At 41.5% G+C, this 18,203-nt stretch overlaps 1 protein-coding gene and 1 pseudogene across 1 annotated transcript in view; one reads left to right on the forward strand and one right to left on the reverse strand.

Annotated features, from left to right (window-relative positions):
* LOC145414666 (alpha-mannosidase 2-like) overlaps nt 1–18,203 on the forward strand; it is a 64,655-nt gene that overhangs the window by 16,098 nt on the left and 30,354 nt on the right. Inside the window, exon 4 of the mRNA XM_080284185.1 lies at nt 1,934–4,186. Coding sequence (XP_080140311.1) covers nt 1,934–4,186 — 2,253 coding nt within the window. The remainder of the gene's footprint in view (nt 1–1,933; nt 4,187–18,203) is intronic.
* LOC145414768 (5S ribosomal RNA) lies at nt 5,109–5,226 on the reverse strand (annotated as a pseudogene).

Here is an 18,203-nt window from a genome sequence, read left to right on the forward strand (position 1 = left end):
TTCAGTCTTTAACTCTGACTGCTCCTCTGTCTCTCTCCATCTCACTCCTCCCATCTTAACCTTGCATACCTCATTTATATGATCAGATAGACCTTCACATTGACCTCTCACTGCCCAACACTCCTAACCTTCATTCTCTCTACAAGCACATAATCAGTCAGGCTCTTTTCAGCACTGACTCCATTCCCTCTGTACTATGTATTTATTTTTGCATCATTACATTTAAAGTGAACTCCATATGCACTAACTCCTTTTTTTGACACATCCCCTTCAGTTGCCTTCCATTATCGTTCTCCCCTGGTATTCCGTAATGATCCATTATATCATTTACAGGACCATTGTCAGCTATCCTGTTCATGTCACCCATCACAAACACTGTATAACTCCTGGGCATGTGTCCTGTTACTTCATCCAGCTCGTCCCAGAACGTATATTTTTTTGCCTCGCCCCTATGGTCGTAAGGTGCATGTGCATCATTCACTGCCACTTTCACCTTCTCAGATTGGAACTTGACATAAAGCTTTGAGATGACACATTTGTAATCATACAATCCCTCTGCCGCTCATCACTTATCAGTAATGCAACCCTTTCCTTGCATCTACCATGCACATTCAAACTTGACACATTTCACACCTTCCCACTCCTCTATTTCACACCCTTTCATTTCATTTTACATAGTGTCATCACAGCTTACCTAGCAATCTTAACCCGTGGATTGCGCAATTACCTTTTTTATCCCACCCTGTGGTGTGCAAAAAAAAAGAAAAAAATTGTTTTTGTTTATTATAAATTTGAAGATAAGCATCCGGGACATCATCTGGTGGGAAAAAAAAAAAAAATTCTCTCTCTCTCTCTCTCTCTCTCTCTCCATCTTTGCGTAGCGTCATGTGTAAGTTTACGTAGGGGGTGTAGTGAAAAAATGAAGAAGAAAATTTTTTTTTAGTTTTTGTTTATCATAAACTTAAATACAAAGATCCAGGGCATCATCTGGTGAAAAAAAAAAAAAATCACCCTCTCTCTCCATCTTTGCATAGCGCCATGCGTAACTCTGCATAGGGATGGAGTAGTTAGCGGTGATGCATGGCCATTGGAAGGTTAGCATAGCCTGAGCTGTGGCTCGCAATCCACAGGTGAAACACATTCCCCACGTCCACCCTCTTACTCTCCATACTTACACCTCTCACATTCCACATAGCCATACAAACCTGCTCATTTGGTTGGGACCCTGGTCAAATACTGGTCCCTCCAAAACTCCCTGAGTTTTTGCCAGTGAATTGAAATAGGAGAATCCACAGGACTTTCATATATACATAACTGAAAATTATGGCATGTTTCCTTTTAAGAAAACCCATATATAGGGTAGCCATGGCACAGCTGATGTTTTCCATGGACAGAAACTAAACCAAATCCCAAAACACTAATAAGTTCCCAGAGTAGCTGGGAGCAGGGGGGAAAAAAGAAATCTGTGATATGTAATAAAACATGTACCAGTGTTAGAGTCTTAGCTCGAACTTTGTCTTCGTAGTACAGTAGTGGCTGTTTCCATCCAAAGAGTGATGAATGTGTGGCTGGTTACCAAGCTGACAGTCTCCTCTCATGGTAGTACTTCCCAGAGTTGTTGGTAGCCACCCATTACCTTTGAAAGTAGCTTATTTAATTTTTACCACATAAAAAATAGATATTGTAGTACAGTATATATAGTGTTTCTTGTTATAGTTTGACTTGTTATTATATTTTTTTCTTTGCTGTTAGTGCACTCCACATCTGCACTATACTTGTATCTGAATGTTTTTCAGTGTGCTCTCGTACACATTGTACTTTTAATAAAAATGAAAATGTATGAGTATAGTATACTTGTTATCATATAAATTTCTGTGCTTTTGTATATATATATAATATGACCTGCCTATCTAATGGTAATTATTGTCCACAGGTTCCTGGGGAGTACACAGAGTACACAATAAAATCAGTGCCAATTGATGACCACAATGTGAAGAAGAAGGCTGAACTTTTGCTGGAACAGTATGGACGCACAGGCTCCCTTTATCCTCACAATGTGGTCCTAGTGCCAATAGGAGATGACTTCCGTTATGACCATGCCTCTGAGTGGGACCAGCAGTACACCAGCTACCACCGTCTCCTCACACACATAAACAGTGATCCAAAGTACCATGCCACTGTCCAGTTTGGAACATTACGAGACTATTTCTCAGAGGTGCAGAGCCGAATGAGGGACTACCCAAGCTTGCAAGGAGACTTCTTCGTATATAGTGACATATTTAGTGAAGGCCGGCCGGCCTACTGGAGTGGATATTACAGTACGCGTCCATATTGGAAAGTCCTGGATCGACAGCTGGAAGCATCATTACGTTCAGCTGAGATATTATACAGTTGGGCATACGCGTGGGCTGTACAGGAGGGCCGACAGAGAGTAGTGCAACTGCTTGACAAGGATTATGATAAATTGGTAAGAGCACGCAGAAATTTAGCCCTATTCCAGCATCATGATGCCATTACTGGCACCTCCAAGGCTTATGTCATGCATGATTATGCCATCAAATTACATGAAGGTTTACATGATACTCTTGATTTGGCTGGAGAGGCAGCAGAGGCTCTGCTGCTTACTTCAGCAGCTATGGCATCCCTAGACAAACGTGCTGCTCCCTTTCATCACCTGAACCCAGACTTTGAACGCTCAACATACGAGCGCTTGCCCCGCAAACTGCCGCTCTCAGTGCCCAGGGATCAGCCACGCCTTGTAGTGTTGTTCAATTCTTTAGGTCAGCGCCGCTATGAAGTTGTCAAGGTTTTGGTGTCCACCCTTGACATTCGAGTCACTGATGAGCATGGCCACACAGTACCAGCTCAGATAAACCCTGTGTGGAATGACACTGGAAATGGAATGGCTATATTGTCATCACAGTTTGAGTTGTTATTTGTGGCTGATCTTCCTGCACTTAGTGTCATAACTTACAGTATTCATCATACACCCAGGCCAAATCCTGATCTTCGTGCATCAGTTTACTCCAACAGCTATGCCCCAGCACCAGACGAGAATTACTCCCCACCTTTTGAAACACGTGATGTCCTTCCAGGAGACATCCAGCTTGAGAGTGATCACCTCAAGCTGTTATTTGATGGCACAACAGGAATGTTACGCTCCACCACAGATAAGCTTAGTGGGCGCGTCACCCAAACTGCTGTTCGCTATGCTGCTTACCCTTCTGCTCAGTTCAAATCTGGAGCATATCTTTTTAAACCAGACCCCAATGCACGAGAGCCAGAAGAAGATGTATTAGCGGGTGCAAAGCCTCAGCTGTTCATTCACTCTGGCCCTGTGGCTTCTGAACTCAGTGTTATGTTTGGATCTGTATTGATGCATACAACTCGTATTCTACATGTTGCTCACCAGCCTCTTGCCTCTGCAATATATATGGAAAATGTGTACAATCTTGGAGGCAGGTATAACAGTACAGAAACTCCAGGCTTTCCTCCTCACTTCAGAGAGACAGAGATGTTTATGCGCGTCATGACTGACATTGACAATGGGGCAGAACCAACTTTTTACACCGATCAGAGTGGACTGCATATGCAGAAACGTGTTCGAGTTCAGCGCATTGGTATCCAGGGTAACTACTTCCCCATCACTTCAGCAGCCATGATTGAAGATAATGGGCCAGGTCGGAGACTAACTCTAGTGACAGATCATGCGGCTGGGGCGGCTGCCTGGCAGCAGGGATGGTTAGAGGTCATGGTAGAAAGGAGAACTTTCTATGATGATGCACGAGGTATGGGTGAGGGGGTCACAGATCAGAAACGCACTGTTGGCCGATACTGGCTTTTGCTGGAGGAAACTCGAGGGCCTGAACCATTGGCACGCCTTTCCCTGGCTGCCCACCACCTTGCTAATGGCCTTAACTACCCTGTCACTCAGCTCATAAATGAAGGACTCAATGCTGATCAGTTGAACTCTGCAGCACACCTCATAACTCGACCTCTCCCCTGCCCGCTTCACCTAATGACCATTCGCACCCTGCCCGAGCCCCAGTACCCGAGCCTCCTGCCCTCCCGCACAGCACTCATGATCTTCCAGCACCAGGCTCCATCATGCACCACTTCCTCTTCCGTTGCTACATGTACTGGCCTTGGTGACTCGCCTTTCCCTGGCACAGACCTCTCAGTACAGGTGAGTCATTTAGTCTTTATTATTTATTTATTTATTTATTTTTTACCAATTATGTATACAGTTCCAGGGGAGGAGTGATGGCTCTTTCACTTTTAGAACAAGTATTTGCATAATGATGCAGTAATTAGGTACTGGAAGCAGTTTTGGAATAGGATATTTAATTTAAAAATTGAAATGAACACCTCAGAGTGAAATCTCTCTCTCTCTCTCTCTCTCTCTCTCTGACATATTTCCAATATTAGGACAATATGGTGATAAATTATTTGAAAATTTTTAAAAAGAGTCATTTTATATACAGTATATGCAATATAGATGTATACAGTATTAGCGCACACACACACACACACACACACACACACACACACACACACACACACACACACACACACACAGGGAGTCATCGGAGGTAGACGTCCGTTACTGGCGCTCCGTACCAGACCAACACGGCCAGAGGCATTACCTAAATTAGTATCTTTGAATGAGTCAAGCTTTGTACCAGGTTAGACTAAATGATTTTTCATTATTAAAAGGAAAAGAAATAATAAGTTTAAATAAGACTGGTTCAAACAGAACAAAGAACCACGATGCGTTGAGTCAGCTGGGTTTGTTTATACTACAGCAACATGGGCAAAGTGTACATACTCTGTAAGTACCTACTATGTTCATTTAGTATTACAAAATGGATACATACTTCAGTAAAACAAATTTGGAAAAGAAAAGGGATAAAAGTAAAAAGCAAAATGATGATTTCTACCAAGAACTGGTTGAAGTGGAGACTCACAATAGACTGGTTGAACGTGTACCATCCATCCATCCATTGCCAGACGCCATGTATCCCAAACGGGGTGGTCAAGGGCTTAGAGTTAATTGTTTTACAGGGAGGGGCACTAATCCTCCACCAACCCCACTTGACACGTAGGGATGCCAACAGCATCTGGTGTTCCCAGGCGGTCACCCATCCAAGTACTAACCAGACCCAACGTTGCTTAACTTCGCTGATCGGACGGGAAGCGGTGTACTCAATGGCTTTCAAAAATGAAATTGATGAAATAAAGAAGCAAATGCACTTGCAAAAGGAAGAGATAGAAAAACTAGGAAGGGAGGCCAGTAAGAAAGACACAACCATCAGTGAACTAACAGTGGAATTGAGTACGCTTAGGAAGAAAGTGAGTGAAATGGCAAGTACAGTAGTCAGTCACGAGAGCGTAATGGAAGAGTTCAAAAATAACACAGAGACAATTAGGCAAGCAAGCAGTCTTATGGACCAGAGCAGTGATATTGAGGAGAAGATAACACAGGTGAATGAAGCTGTGCAAAGCTACAAAAATGATGTAGAAACCACGTATGCTGAAATGGTGAAAGTAAAGAAAGACTTAGAAACAAGGGTGGAGGAAAAAAGCATTAAAAAGGAAGTGAAAAGAATAATCCAAAGCAATCCAAAGTTAGTCAGAGATTCAGTAGAAATAAATAAATCAATAGTAATCACTGGTATAGAAGAGGAAGAAGTTAAAAACAAGATCACTAGAGACAAAAAGGAGATGGCAAATGTAATGAGCTTACTGAAAGAAGTATCAGAGGAAATCTGTAGTAAAGACATAGAGGAACACAAAAGGTTAGGGAAATACGAGAAAATCAAGACAAGACCTCTAAAGGTGACTTTCCAGAGTGTAAACACTGTGGAAGAGATACTAAAAAATGCAAAGAATCTTATGGAAAAAGAGGAATTCAAAAATGTATGGATAAAAAGATGCCTAACACAAGAGGAACTGGAATTACTGAAAGAGAAAAGGGAGGAAGCAAAAACAAAAAATGAGGGAAGATCAGAAGAGGAGAAGAAGAAATTTTTTTTACAAAGTAATAGGATTGCAGGTACGAAAGTGGTACACAAACAGGGTGGAAGAAAAAGGAGGAAGGTAGTAGAACCATGTCATGACAAGTATATAAACAAGATGATAAAGTTGATGTACTCAAATGTGGATGGAATGGTATCTAAATTACTGGAGATGAATGATTATGTCAGAGAAAATGAACCACAAATAATATGCCTAACTGAGACAAAATTAACACCAAGGATATCCAATGACATACTAAACTTAGAGGAATACAATATATGGAGAAGAGACAGAAATTTAAAAAAAGGAGGAGGAATTAAAATATTAACTAAGAAAAATCTAAAAGTCAAGGAAATAAACCTAGATATACCATCACAAGCAGAACTGATTGCAGTAGAGATCGACACATCTGAAGGTAAAGTAATTGTAGCCAATTTGTACATGCCACCCAGATCAAACACATGGGAAAGAGATGAATATGAGGACCTGGCAGAGAGTACAATTCAGAGTATAAGATCATTGCTACATAAAATGGAAGAGAAATCGGAAAGAATTATACTAACTGGGGACTTCAATACAAATATAAATTGGAATACTCTAGATATAAATAGCCAAGAAAGCTGTTGGGACCAAAAGCTCTTGGATCTCGTACAAGAGTTTTTCTTAACGCAACATGTGAGGGAAACCACCAGAAAAAGAGGACTTGATGTACCTTCAGTCTATCTATCTATCTATCTATAGCCTGACGCCCTAATCCCGCAAAGGGTGGCCGCAGACAAAACGCCTCCAAGTCACTCTGTCACCCACCATTTGACTCCCCTCCCCCCAACTCACCCCCCCCTCCCTCATATACCTCTCAACTCCATCCCTCCACCTCATCCTCGGTCTACCCCTCCCTCTCCCTCCCTCCACCTCACCTACATACACCCTCTTAGTCAGTCTTTCATTCTCCATTCTCTCCACATGTCCAAACCACCTCAGTGTATTTCTCCTGATCTTCTCAACCACATCCACATCTACTCCACAACGTTCCTTCACTTCTTCATTCGTCAACCTGTCCCTCCACGTTACTCCACATGCTCCTCTCAAGTAACTCATTTCCACTGCTCTCACTCTTGACTTGTTCCCCTCTTGCCATGTCCACGCCTCGCTTCCATACGTCAGGGTAGGGATCACAATACCATCATGCAGTGACTTCTTAACTTCCATACTCACCTCCCTATTTCTCATCACTGCTTTCAGTGTACCAACAACCTTTCTTCCGTGCTGTACCCTTTCACGTACTTCATCCCCCAAAGTTCCATCCTTACTCATCACACTACCCAAGTACTTGAATGCACTCACATTCTCCATATCCTCACCATCCAACCTCACTGCACACTCTGTGACTTCATTCCTCTCAAACACCATAACTTTACTTTTGTTTACATTAACTTTCAGCTTCCTCCTCCTACACACTGTCCCAAATTCATACACCAAACCTTGCAACTCCCATTCATCTTCACTCAACAATACTGTATCATCAGCAAACAGCAACACCGGAAGCTTCCAAATCTCACCCTCATTCATTAAGGCTACCCCCACATCCACTGCCCTACCTTGTACCTCCTTTACAACCCCATCCATATATATATTAAACAGCCATGGAGACATTACACAACCCTGTTTCAGTCCCACATTGAGATCAAAGAACTCACTCAGCTCACCATCCACTCGCACCGTAGCCCTAGCTCCCTCGTACATACTCTTCACAGCACTCAACAATTTCCCCTCCACTCCATATATTCTTAATACCTTCCACATACCTTGCCTATCTATTCTGTCATAAGCTTTCTCCAAGTCCATGAAGGCAGCATACACTTTCCTTCCCTTCTATAGATACTTCTCCACTAAACATCTTAGAACAAATATCTGATCTACACACCCTTTTCCCTTCCTAAATCCCCCTTGTTCTTCTCCAACTAGCTCCTCTGTCATATGCCTAACCCTATCAATGAGTATTCTACCATATATTTTACCAGTCACACTAAGAAGGCAAATACCCCTATGGTTACCACATACTTCTCTCTCCCCTTTTCCTTTGTACAGAGGAACAATTATACCTGATTTCCAGTCCTCTGGAACCCTTCCCTCTTCCCAAGCCAATCTACACAACTTCCATATCCACTCCACAACAATCTCTCCCCCATACCTAAGCATTTCACCACACACTCCATCAATTCCTGGGGCCTTTCCCAGCTTAATCTTCTTCATCGCTTCCACTACTTCCTTCAGTGCTAGATCTAATATTTACTAGGCAAGAAAATGACATTGACAGTTTAATATATCACCCTCCACTCGGCAAAAGCAATCATGCAGTACTAAATTATAACTTCAGGATAGCATATGACATAGTAAACAGCAATGACAGTTACAAAAAGAGCCTAAACTATAAAAAGGGAAATTATGAAGACCTAAAGAAGTATTTCTTAGAAGTTGATTGGGAGAGTTTGAGAGAGTGTGTAAGAAACGGAATCTAAAGGTGAATGTAGGGAAGAGTAAAGTGATGGTCTTTGAGAGAGGTGAAGTTAGTGAATGTACAGTGAGGTTGGATGGTGAGGAATTGGAAAATGTAAGGACGTTTAAGTACTTGGGTAGTGTGATGAGTAAGGATGGAGGTTTGGAGGGTGAAGTGCTTGAAAGGGTGCAGCAGGGAAGAAAGGTTGCTGGTTCTTTGAAAGCAGTGATAAGAAACAGGGAAGTGAGCATGGAAGTGAAAAAGTTACTACATGACAGTATTGTGATACCAACTCTAACGTACGGAAGTGAAGCTTGGACATTGTTGGAAGGACACAAGTCAAGAGTGAGAGCAGTGGAGATGTGTTATTTAAGAGGAGCCTGTGGAGTCACGTGGAGAGACAGGCTGACGAATGAGGATATAAAGGAGCGTTGTGGTGTGGATGTGGATGTGATAGGAAGCATTATGAGGAACACACTGAGGTGGTTTGGCCATGTGGAGAGGATGGAGGGTGAAAGACTGACGAAGAGAGTGTATGTGAGTGAGGTGGAGGGGGGAAGAGGGAGGGGGAGGCCGAGGATGAGATGGAGGGATGGGGTGGAGAGGTATATGAGAGAGGGGGGTGTGAGTTGGGAGCAGGGCAGTGAAATAGCGGGGGACAGGGCAACTTGGAGGCGATTTGTTTGTGGCCACCTCAAACGGGATTGAGGCGTCTGGCAATAGATAGATAGATAGATAGATGATTGGGAAAATGAGCTTAGAGGACAAGATTTAAATGCTGTATATAAAAAATTTTGTGAATTTTATGAAATAGGAGTCCAGAAGTACATCCCACAGCACAAAGAAGCAGATAAGAAAATACAGAAATGGTTCAGTACAGAATGTAAACAATCAAAAGAAAGAAGAGATTTGTTGTGGAATAGATACAGAAGACACAATAGTGAAAGGGCGTATAATAATTACAAACAGGCAAGAAACGACTATACAAGAATAAGGAGGGAAGCCCAAAAACAGTTTGAGGAGGATATAATAAATAAAAGTAGTGATCAACCAAAGCTGTTTTACAGCTATATCAGAAGCAAAACCAAAGTAAAAGATATAATACAATCCATTACGGACGAGGGAATCACTTATATACAAGAGAAAGATATTTGTGAAGCATTAAATGAGAATTTCCAATTAGTTTTTACAGAAGAAAAAAATTTTGAGAGGGACTATGTGGAACACGCATGTCCACACATACTACCAGATATACAAATAGCAGAAAAAGTAATACAGGAGGAGTTAAGTAGATTAGACAGAGGAAAAGCAAGTGGTCCTGATGAAATTTCATGTTGGGTATTACGAGAATGTGCAAAGGAGTTAAGTAAACCATTATTTTTAATTTTCAAGAAATGAATGGATGAGAAATAGGGGCGTGGATGAAGTTGAGAGGCGGAAGAGAGAGTTATATGTGGAAAGGAAGAGAGAGGTGAAAAGATTGGTAAGAGAGAGTAAGAAGAGAGTGGATGAGGAATTTGGAAGGAATTTGAGTGTAAAGTGGAGGGACTGTAAGAAAATGTTCTGGAGAGAAGTGAAAAGAGTAAGACAGGGCGGAAGTGAAGTTAGCAGGGGAGTGAAAGATAAAAATGGTAGATTACTAGTGGAGAAGGGAGAAAAAGTGAGCAGATGGAGAGAACACTTTAAGGAATTGTTGAATGTAGAGGATGGAAGTAATGCGAGTACTCGTATAAGTGGCTGGGGAATGGCTGGGAGAAGGAGGGAGGTGAGAAGACAGGAAGAAATCAGTAGGATAGAAGTTGTGGAAGCAATGAAGAAAGTTAAATCAGTGAAAGCCCCAGGAATTGATGGAGTGTGTGGTGAAATGCTGAAGCATGGGGGAGAGATAGTAGTAGAATGGATGTGGAAGATGTGCAGATTGGCCTGGGAGGAAGGTAGAGTCCCGGAGGATTGGAAGTCAGGTATAATTACTCCCTTGTACAAAGGAAAAGGGGAAAAAGAAGTGTGTGGTAATCATAGGGGCATTTGTCTTCTTAGTATAATAGGAAAAGTGTATGGTAGGATACTTATAGACAGAGTTAGAGAAAGAACAGAGAAATTAGTTGGAGAAGAACAGGGAGGCTTTAGGAAGGGAAGAGGTTGTGTAGATCAGATATTCATTCTTAGATCTTTAGTGGAAAAGTTTCTAGAGAAGGGAAAGAAGTTGTATGCAGCTTTCATGGATTTGGAGAAAGCATATGACAGGGTGGATAGACAAGGATTGTGGAAAGTGTTAAGAATATATGGAGTAGATGGGAAGTTGTTGAATGCTGTGAAGAGTATGTACGATGGTGCGAAGGCTGCAGTGCGTGTGGATGGTGAACTAAGTGAATTTTTCTCTTTGAAAGTTGGTTTGAAACAGGGATGTGTCATGTCTCCATGGTTGTTCAATCTGTACATGGATGGGGTAATAAAAGAGGTACAAGGTAGGGTAGTGGATGTTGGAGTGGCCCTGGTGAGAGAGGATAGTGTTTGGAAACTCCCTGTACTGTTGTTTGCAGATGATACTGTGTTGTTGAGTGAAGAAGAAGGGGAGCTGCAAGGCTTGGTGGATGAGTTTGAGAGAGTGTGTAAGAAACGGAACCTAAAGGTGAATGTAGGGAAGAGTAAAGTGATGGTCTTTGAGAGAGGTGAAGTTAGTGAATGTACAGCGAGGTTGGATGGTGAGGAATTGGAAAATGTGAGTACGTTTAAGTATTTGGGTAGTGTGATGAGTAAGGATGGAGGTTTGGAGGGTGAAGTGCTTGAAAGGGTACAGCAGGGAAGAAAGGTTGCTGGTTCCTTGAAAGCAGTGATAAGAAACAGGGAAGTGAGCATGGAAGTGAAAAAGTTACTACATGACAGTATTGTGATACCAACTCTAACGTACGGAAGTGAAGCTTGGACATTGTTGGAAGGACACAAGTCAAGAGTGAGAGCAGTGGAAATGAGTTATTTAAGAGGAGCCTGTGGAGTCACGTGGAGAGACAGGCTGACGAATGAGGATATAAAGGAATGTTGTGGTGTGGATGTGGATGTGATAGAAAGCGTTATGAGGAATACACTGAGGTGGTTTGGCCATGTGGAGAGGATGGAGGGTGAAAGACTGACGAAGAGAGTGTGTATGAGTGAGGTGGAGGGGGAAAGAGGGAGGGGGAGGCCGAGGATGAGATGGAGGGATGGGGTGGAGAGGTATATGAGAGAGGGGGGTGTGAGTTGGGAGCAGGGCAGTGAAATGGCGGGGGACAGGGCGACTTGGAGGCGATTTGTTTGTGGCCACCCCAAACGGGATTGAGGCGTCTGGCAATAGATAGATAGATAGAAGAAATTCTTGAGTCAAGGGAAACTACCTGATATTTGGAAAAAAGCAAATATAGTCCCCTTATTCAAGAAAGGAAATAGACAAAATCCTCTCAACTACCGACCAGTATCACTGACCAGTGTTGTAAGCAAGGTATTAGAAAAACTTATAAGAAAAGCTTGGGCAAATCATCTAGAAGAACACAGTATGATAACAGAAAGACAGTTTGGTATCAGAAAAGGAAAATCATGTGTTACTAATCTGTTGAGCTACTATGACAGAGTAACAAACACAATACAGGAAAGGGAAGGATGGGTGGACAGTATCTATTTAGATTTCAAGAAAGCTTTTGACACAGTACCACACCAAAGACTTTTATGGAAACTGTACCATCAAGGAGGAATTCGAGGCAAACTGTTTTGTTGGATGCAAGACTTTCTCATAAAAAGGGAAATGAGGACAGTACTAAGAGGAAACTACTCATCATGGAAAGAAGTGACTAGTGGAGTACCACAGGGTTCGGTGCTGGCACCAATCATGTTTTTAGTATACATAAATGATATAAACAGTAACACTGGAAATGAGAGCTATCTGAATATGTTTGCAGATGATGCAAAAATACAAAGGAGAATTACTAGCACAGACTCTTGTAGGGAGCTACAAGAAGAATTAAATAAACTTCATGAATGGAGTAGTACATGGCAAATGGAATTCAGTGTGGACAAGTGTCATGTAATCAAGTTTGGTAAAAGTGGAAAAAGACCTGATTGGGATTATAAGTTAGGAAATAAAACCCTATACACATCAGAAAGAGAGAAAGACCTAGGTGTGATTTTCAATAACAGACTATCTCCGGCTGACCACATCAGCGAGAAGGTACGGAACATGTATACACTGCTTGCAAATATGAGAATAGCATTCACATACATAAATGAAGACATGCTAAGAAGGATAATAACATCATTCATTAGACCAACCCTGGAATATGCATCAGTAGTCTGGAGTCCTCATCTCTAAAAGCATATAGACAAGATTGAAAAAGTTCAAAGGGCCGCTACAAGATGGATACCAAGCTTAAGGGACCTAAGCTACGAAGAAAGACTAGATAAACTGAATCTACCAACACTACAGGAGAGAAGGAAAAGAGGTGACATGATAATGCTGTATAAGTGCATATCAGGAAAGGAGAAAATAGACATAAATGATTACTTAACATATGGAGAAGCATCAGCAAGAGGACACTGCAAAAAACTGCATAAGAGGAGAGGTGATAAAGACGTAAGGAAATTCAGTTTCCCAAACAGAGCAATTGATCAATGGAATGCACTACCGAATGAAATAGTGTGTGCCAAAACAATTCACAAATTTAAGGATATGTACGATAAATATGGTTTAAGACACGGGACAGTACGAGCTTGACTCATTCCTGTAAAGATACAATTAGGTAAGGTAAGAACACACACACACACACACACACACACACACACACACACACACACACACACACACACACACACACACACACACACAGTCGAACATATGAGAGATGGTAAATACAAACTGTGGAGAAGGGACAGAAAAGAAAAAAACAGGAGGAGGAGTGATGATAGCAGTGAAGAACAACATAAATGTAGATACCATGGAAATGGGAGAAGGCAGGGCCAAAGTGATAAATAGGAAATTAGAAACTGGAGAGAATAGCAAGAGAGATATGGAAGTACTGTAGTGTATGTTCCCCCTAAGACAAGAGCATGGAGTGATGATGAATACCAGGAAATGTTGTCAGACATGGCTAGTTATTTACAGAAAATGATTGAGAAAAGCAACAATATATTTTTAATGGGTGACTTCAGTTGTAAAGAGGTGAACTGGGAGGAATGGGACTCAGGAGGCAGTGAAGATTCGTGGGGCATTATATTATTACTGTAAATATAACAATGGACAATGTAATGACGCAATGGATCGAAGAAGAGACACGGTTCCGAGGGGAGGACACACCAGCAAGACTAGACTTACTGTTTACTAAAGAACCCGATGTAATAGAATCCTTGAAATATCTGTGTCCTATTGGAAAAAGTGATCATGTGGTCATTGAGTTCCAGATGATAACAGGGAACGTGGAGCCAAGAGACGAGCTTTATAGGCAGGGAAGATACAACTTTGGGAAAGCAAACTTGACAGGATTGAGAAAATTTTTCAAAAATGCAGATTGGAGAAAATTAAGAGAAACAAGAGAGATACAGAGGAAGTGGGATATTTTTCTAGGCCTCTATAGTTTGGGAGTGGAAAAATTTGTGCCAAGAGTAAGGGGGAAAGAAAACAGGAAAAAGGAGTGGTTTAATAGATGTATGATAGCAAAAAAAGAGAGAGACACGGTGTGGAACAGTTGGAGAAAGAGAAGTAACAACAGAACAAAGGAAGAATATAAAAGAACTGGAAATGAATACAAAAGAATACATAGAGAGGAAGAAAGGAATTTTGAGAAAGGTATAATAGATAAATGTAAGGATGAACCCAAACTGTTTTATAGGTTTGTCAGTGGGAAACTGAAACAAAAGGAAGGAATCGCCAAACTGAAAGTAGATGGAGAGGTCTATAAAGATGCAGCAATGCAAGCAGAAATAATGAACAAATGTTTCCAATCAGTTTTCACTTATGAAAAGGAGTTTGTGAAAGGGGAGTGACTAGAAATGCAGTGATAAAAGATATAAAAGTGGAAGTACAGGAAGTGTATAAATTACTGGAAACTCAGGATGTAAGTAAAGCCCCAGGACCAGATGGAATCTCTCATTGGGTACTGAAGGAATGCAGAAAACAACTGGTGGATAAGATTCACAGTTTAATTGTATGTTCTCTGGAAGTGGGAAAAGTGCCTCAAGAATGGAAGAGGGCAAATGTGGTACCAATTAATAAGGGAGGAAACAGGGAAGAACCCCTGAATTATAGACCAGTGTCCCTAACCAGCATGGTTGCAAAATTGTGCAAAAGAATTCTGAAAGGTAGATGGATAAGATATCTGGAAGAGACGAATATTTTGGCTGATAGCCAGTTTGGATTTAGAAGTGGAAGGTCATGTGTTGCCAACTTGTTGAGTTTTTACTCAAGAGCAATTGACGTGCTACAGGAGAGAGATGGTTGGGTGGATTGTGTGTATTTAGATTTGGAGAAGGCCTTTGACAAGGTACCCCCATAAGAAACTAATGTGGAAACTAGAGCATATAGGAGGACTGAAGGGGAACCTTCTGGAATGGATGAGAGACTTTTTGAGAGACAGACAAATGAGGACAGTAATAAAGGCTAGGATGTCTGGATGGAGGGAAGTAACAAGTGGAGTCCCACAGGACTCTGTGTTGGCACCAGTAATGTTCCTGATTTATGTAAATGATATGATAGATGGAGTGAACAGTTATGCAAGTCTGTTTGCTGATTATGCAAAGATCTTGAGGAAGGTAGAGGTTGAGGAGGATTGTAAAATGCTGCAGGAGGATCTGGATAGGATACACGATTGGAGCTGGATGTGGGAAATGAAATTTAATGCAAATAAATGTAAAATATTGGAAATGGGTAAAAGTACCAAGAGGCCATCATTGAATTATTTGATGGGTAACGAACCAATCACAAAAGCGAGAGAAGAGAAAGATTTGGGAGTGCTGGTGCAGGACAGTTTGTCATCTGAAAAACACATTAACAAGGCGGTTAGAGAGACGTATAAACTCCTGACTAATATAAGAGTAGCTTTTCATTATGTGGATGAGGAGATGATGAAAAAATTGATAGTGGCCATGATTCGCCCCAGGTTAGAATATGCACCAGTAGTGTGGTCCCCACACAAATAGAAAGATATAAACAAGATTGAGAGAATACAAAGAACAGCAACCACAATGGTTCCCAGTCTGGCAGATCTGTCATACAGAGAGAGACTGGAAAAGCTGGATTTGCCTTCCTTAAAAGAAAGGAGAAAAAGAGGTGACATGATTGCAATGTTCAGGACTATGGGGGGGGAGTTGATAAAATTGACAAAGAAGATCTTTTTTTATGGGATAAGAGAGTAACAAGAGGAAACGAAATGAAGCTGAAGAAACCAAGCTGCTTGAAGGATATCAAGAAATATAGTTTTCCTTATAGATGTATAGACCTGTGGAACAGCCTGGACAAAGAGATCGTCAAGTCTAAAATCTTAAACTAGTTTAAAGCTAAATTTGACTTATTGAGAAACAGAGATGGGACCCCACGAGTGTAGCTCATTTCCTGTATATCACAATTAGGTAAACAGAGTTAGGTAAATACACATCCACAACTGAGTCTCCTATGGTGATATAGGTATCTGCTAAAATCTCTATAATATGCAGTGATACAGATGAAACCAGTAGCCTTGGCAGCACTATGGGAGCACTGATCATCTCACTACATGGCATATGTCTACCTCCAATTAGTGTCAATGGAGAGTAATTTTTTTTTTTTTTTTTTTTTTTTCCAGTGTAATTTTTGTCAGCATATTTATACAATGTTCCTATGTCTTTAAGCTACTCAGTATCTTGGTAATATGATTAAGGATGGTGAACACAAGTGATAAGACAGTAAAAGTGAGTGTAAAAGTTGTGACATTTGATATAATGTACATAGTGATATACGGTAATTTAATTCCTACTCCTCATATGAATCATGATCAGTACATGATGATTTAGGAGTGTACAACACACTACTGTACAGTAATACCCCACTATACAATCCCCCCTCTATGCAATACCCCACCTTTGCAATGTAAAAAAAATGAACGCCCTTCCCCACTTGTCAGTGGCCAGTACCTGGTTATCCAACAGGTTTTTATATATATATATATATTTTTTTTTTATATAGGTTGATTTATAAACTGTTTGTAGACTTACATTAGTGTGTTTTAGTCATAGGTGGAGTGAACGGTGTCATTTTTGGTTTCAGTTTACTAAGTTTGATTGTTTTCCAGACTTATTTTTGATAAGTTTGATTTTTTCCAGACTTATTTTTGATGTTTTCAGATTTTATTTTTGGGTTTAGTTATGAACTACTTTTCCATCTATCTATAGCCCGATGCCCTAATCCTGCAAAGGGTGGCCACGGACAAAACGCCTCCAAATCGCTCTGTCACCCACCATTTGACTACCTTCCCCCCAACTCACCCCCCCCCTCCCTCATATACCTCTCAACTCCATCCCTCCACCTCATCCTCAGTCTACCCCTCCCTCTCCCTCCCTCCACCTCACCTACATACACCCTCTTAGTCAGTCTTTCACTCTCCATTCTCTCCACATGTCCAAACCACCTCAGTGTATTTCTCCTAATCTTCTCAACCACATCCACATCCACCCCACAACGTTCCTTCACTTCTTCATTCGTCAACCTGTCCCTCTATGTCACTCCACATGCTCCTCTCAAGTAACTCATTTCCACTGCTCTCACTCTTGACTTGTTCCCCTCTTGCAAGGTCCACGCCTCGCTTCCATACATCAGGTTAGGGATCACAATACTATCATGCAGTGACTTCTTAACTTTTAAGCTTAGTTTAATTTGTTTTAAAGTTATTTGGGGATTTAGATGAGCTAAAAACTTTTTTTTGGACTCATTTGGATGGGTTTTGGACTTGGTTGGGGGGGATACCAATGCTTCCAAATGTATCCCTATATTTTCTATGTTTTAGCATGACGGTAACCGATACCCTGGATCAGTGATGGGTTTCCCCAAATGCACCTCATCATTATAATGGGAACGCCCAGTACATTGTACTCATGTATGGTACAGTACCTTCGCATCCAGTATGCATGAGTCCGGCATTAATTTCGTCCAGTACAGTCACCAAAAAAATAAAATAATTTATTACTGCAGTACGGATTTGTTGGGCTAGTACGGATCGACCGCACAAAGTGGGACAAATCTGAGGAGTTCTTTTCTAGCACTGATGTGCTGCGTCCAGTAATATTACCCGTGCGCGTGCCAGAAGATGGCCAACACCGAGGAACATTTCCCTAGTACTGCTGCGCCAGTCCAGTACGCCTTCCTCGTGACATGTGCCAGTCAGACTGCAGTATTGCACTTCCCCGTGATGACAAAGACGATGATGTGTCAGTGTGGGACTATGAGGGATTTATGAGGGAGGTTGAGACAGAGAGGCTTCCTTAGGATCTTGAAGGCCTTCCTCCAGGGGGTCAGTAGGACCTTCTCTAGCCTCGGAAACCCCTCCCCCTACCCCCTCAAGCCCATCACCACTCACTTTAAAGGATGGTAAAATCTTAGTTGTGTCAAAATGTAGTTAAGTTGAATTTCAGGGGGACTTTTTCAAGGCTTGTCTGACATTATTCATTTTTCCTGTAAGGTCTGTTGTTTGTCCAGTGCAGA

Source organism: Coenobita brevimanus, chromosome 100 (assembly GCF_032717465.1).
Source record: "Coenobita brevimanus isolate Jiangsu-jjx chromosome 100, ASM3271746v2, whole genome shotgun sequence".
In the NCBI taxonomy this organism is placed as follows: domain Eukaryota; kingdom Metazoa; phylum Arthropoda; class Malacostraca; order Decapoda; family Coenobitidae; genus Coenobita; species Coenobita brevimanus.